At 23.9% G+C, this 3,987-nt stretch overlaps 1 protein-coding gene across 1 annotated transcript in view; it reads left to right on the plus strand.

Moving 5' to 3' along the window:
* Window positions 1-553: 553 nt before the first annotated feature.
* LOAG_18482 (hypothetical protein) overlaps window positions 554-3,987 on the plus strand; it is a gene marked incomplete at both ends in the record, with an annotated part of 4,905 nt that continues 1,471 nt past the window's right edge. Inside the window, 5 exons of the mRNA XM_020451143.1 lie at window positions 554-627; window positions 1,031-1,251; window positions 2,764-2,835; window positions 3,010-3,249; window positions 3,855-3,907. Of these exons, the coding sequence (XP_020305095.1) occupies window positions 554-627; window positions 1,031-1,251; window positions 2,764-2,835; window positions 3,010-3,249; window positions 3,855-3,907 (660 nt within the window). The remainder of the gene's footprint in view (window positions 628-1,030; window positions 1,252-2,763; window positions 2,836-3,009; window positions 3,250-3,854; window positions 3,908-3,987) is intronic.

Below are 3,987 nucleotides of genomic sequence, written 5' to 3' on the forward strand. Positions count from 1 at the left end.
TCAAAATTCTTTTTGAATTTTTTAGGAAAAACAGAAATGTGATTAGTTATTCAAATGCGGAAATTTCCTTGGTATTTTTTATGATTAAAATGAAAGATTAAAATGAAAGAGTTATTGAAATTCGAATTCAATAAATCATAATTTGTTTCGTCATATAAATATAATATGCAAAGAAAAAAAAAGAAGCGAATAGAAAATTGATGATATCATTGAGAATTATCGAATTATTATTTTAAATTACAAAATTAATTTAGTACAAAAATTCCACTGGAATGATTGGATTATTGTAATTTCAGTACTTATTCTTTTTGGCTTTAAATAAGTATAATGTATTGTTTCAATTTCTTTTAAAATTTCGATTTCTGATTTGCTTTTTTTTATGCTTCATTCAATTTTTTTCTCATAAAATTTGCAAAAGTTTTCAAATTTAATAGAAATTTTAACTTCTTTACCTTAAAAAAAAAATTTCCCTTTTAAATTAAAAAAAGGAATTCAAAAAAAAAAGAAGGAAAATTGGAAAAAGATTTTTAACAAATTATTCTAATTTATAAAAATGAAAATGTATCATTGTACAATATATTTGACTCAACCGGATTTATTTGTTCGTTTTTGTTTCCGGAAAATCGAGTGAACAGGAATAATGCATGGATGTATGTTCATAATTATTCCTATTTGGTTTTAACATTAATTAATTGTAGCAATATTATATGTGCAATATTATTTCAAAATTTCGTTAATTTAATAATTCCACTTATGATCCGAAACAGTTATTAATTTGAATAAATTTTTTAATTAGTTAATTATTTGTAACAGAATTTAAATTTTCGAAATTTTAAGCTTTGTTTAAACATCCGATTGATTCAGAAATAATTTCTAATACACTGTAAAAATTTCGTTAATTTAATAATTTCAATTATAATTATTTTAAAATTTTCATTAATTAGAATAATTTTATTTATAAATTAATTTTAAATTTGCATACCCATAAGTTCAATGTTTGTTGCAAACCACTGAAATCTTATTGTTTCAGCTATCGTGTGCCATCTAATCCAAATGCTCCAAGCGGTGGTTGTGGTCAAAGTTGTGGTAGCAGTGGTAGCTATGTTAGCAGCTATGGTAGCAGTGGTAGCTATGTAGGACCACTACCATCAGCGCCACTTGGTACTGGAATAAATGGCGCTTATTTGCAGCAACAGCAACACCTGCAGCAGCCAATCGCTTATGTTAGTGGTGGCAGTGTGCCTTCTTATGGTATTTCAAATTTTTTACTCTTTTTTTTTTCTACAATAATTTACAAATTTAAGCAGATGAAAAAGTTTAAGTGAAAATTTTTTTTTTTAAAAAAAAAAAAGATTTTCAAACAGAAACAAAAAAAATTTGCTAGCATTTTTTTTTTTCACCTTTGAACTATTAATAATTAATGATATTAATTAATACATCCGAAATGATAAAGTGACAAAATTTACGGATATTTCCATTTTTTGAACATTAAAACAGTATTTGAAGTTAGAGAAATGAATGATTTGTAAAAATAATTTTGTTTTGATTTGGATAGGAAAAAATTGAAATGATTGAAAGAATGGAAAATAAATTGTGACAAAATTTTACTATCATTCATTTTACAAAATAATTCGAAATTGTCACCAATCTTTGTTTTGTTTCAAGAATCAATCATTTCAAATGATTAGAAAAATTATCGCTTTAAAAATGACTTTATTAATCAATTTCAGAATTAATAAACCATTTTAGGAATTCCAATTGTTAGCTGGAAATTTTTATGCATAGTAATTCCGACAATAATTAATAATTACTTATTAATTATTAATAATAATAATTGAAAATTGAAGTGAGATTTACCCTGAAATGAGATTTAAATTGAAATGGAATTTATTTTGCAAATTATGACTTCGACAAATTCAACGATATTTGCAGTAGGAATTTGTTTAAATTAAAATTATTGAGTATTTTTGGATTTTTTCTAATAAAATTAACTTAAGATTTTTGGCTAAATAATCAGTAATGATAATAATGGAAATTTAAAATGGAATTTATTTTGCAAATTATGATTTCGACAAATTCAATAATATTTGGAATCGCTTTAAAAATGACTTTATTAATCAAAATAATATTTGGATTTGGAATTATTAATCAAAATAATATTTGGAATCGCTTTAAAAATGACTTTATTAATCAATTCCAGAATTAATAAACCATTTTAGGAATTTTAATTATTAGCTGGAAATTTACTTTATTTACTTTAAAATGACTTTATTAATCAATTTATTAATTAAATTCAAATTTTTGAGTATTTCCGGATCTTTTTCAGTGAAATAAATTTAAAATTTTAAATGACTTGAAAATGAAAATAATAAAGCTATTTGAATGGATCATTTTCATCTTTCTATGTATATTTAATAAATTTGTCTTTTTTTTATAAATTTGTTGTATAAAATTTTGTTTTTATAAATTTATTTTTATAAAATCTATGTATATTTAATAAATTCGTTTTTTTTTATAAATTTGTTTATTTCAAGTTTTAGGAAAATAAATTTTATTTGCAAAAATCATTCAGAAAATTTATTAATTGAGATCAAATAAAGGATGGAAAATAAATTTACATAACATTAAATTGATCCTTTCTTTGTTATGCTTGAAGAAGCAAAATTTTTGGCATTTATGTTTTTCTTAATTAAAAAGAATCAGCAATTAATTATTCTTTTTTTTGAAATGGGATTAAAAATTCTAATTTTGAAATAATTATAGGAGCTGGTAGTATTGGCGGATCATATCAAAGTGCACAAATTAATCCTCCTAGTGGTAGTAGTTTTTATTCAGGTAAATGATATGAGAAATTGAATAACAGATATTTGTGATTTCTCTAAATTGTAATTTTAATCAATTTCTAATTTAGCAAAAAGTATTTCCAGTACAAATCTGAAAAAGTTTCATTTCAAATTTTATAGCAAAAAAATTTTGCATATTTAGCAATATCATGTATGATAATTTTAGGTGGAAATCAAGCAGCAGCAATTGGTAATATTCCTCCAGGATATGGCGCAAATGTTGATAGTAGTGGAATTGGAGGAGGAATTAATGGTTTGACACCACCGCCGCCAAATATTACTCCACCATCAGAATTACAATTTCCACTATCGAAACAGGACAGTTTTGACGATGGCTCGATGCAGCATACTGAAGGACAATTGATGCCTACTGCTACTTTAATTCAGCCAAGTTATGCTGCAGAAGGTAAACTAAATATTATCAGATAAGCTTGATATCATCAAACAAGCTTAACATTGTCAGATAAGTTTAATGCCATCAGATAAACAAGTTTGGAAAAAGAAGACCACCAAAGTTCATTAAAAAATGCAAAAAATATATTTGATTATACCTTGGAGACAAAAAGTTGAAAAATTGAAAAAAAAAAAATTGAAAAAATCCCACAATCAGATCATTCCTATTATTTTTCATTTTCATTTATGTTTTGTTTGAAATTTTTCATAAGCATAAGTTATTTAAAATTTATTCATAGCTTCTTTTATTTTAATTCAATTCCTAGCCATATCAAGTATTTGATTTCTGTATTATTTGTATATTCAAAAATTATCAAATTTTGAAAAAATTTGAAATTGATAAAATACCACGAAAATTTCTTTTTTTTTTCCTATATTCCATGTTATAATGCGTTATTAAAATGACGAAACTTTTGTGTTTTTAGTTACAAAATTATTAAATATTCGACATTTCCAGTAAGTTATCATTTCGAAGTAATACATTTCCAGTAATTGAATAATCAAATTTCAATTATTCAATATTTTTTATTTATAAAAAAAAAAACAGGAAAATTTTAGATGTACAAAAAATGGCATCACATGAACAATCATTTGGTGCTTATCAGGAAGCTGTTAGCGATCATGAAGGTGCATATCAATCGGAACATCAACAACAACAACAACAACAGCAACAGCAACAACAACAACAACC

Source organism: Loa loa (assembly GCF_000183805.2).
Source record: "Loa loa unplaced genomic scaffold supercont3.331, whole genome shotgun sequence".
NCBI classification, from domain to species: domain Eukaryota; kingdom Metazoa; phylum Nematoda; class Chromadorea; order Rhabditida; family Onchocercidae; genus Loa; species Loa loa.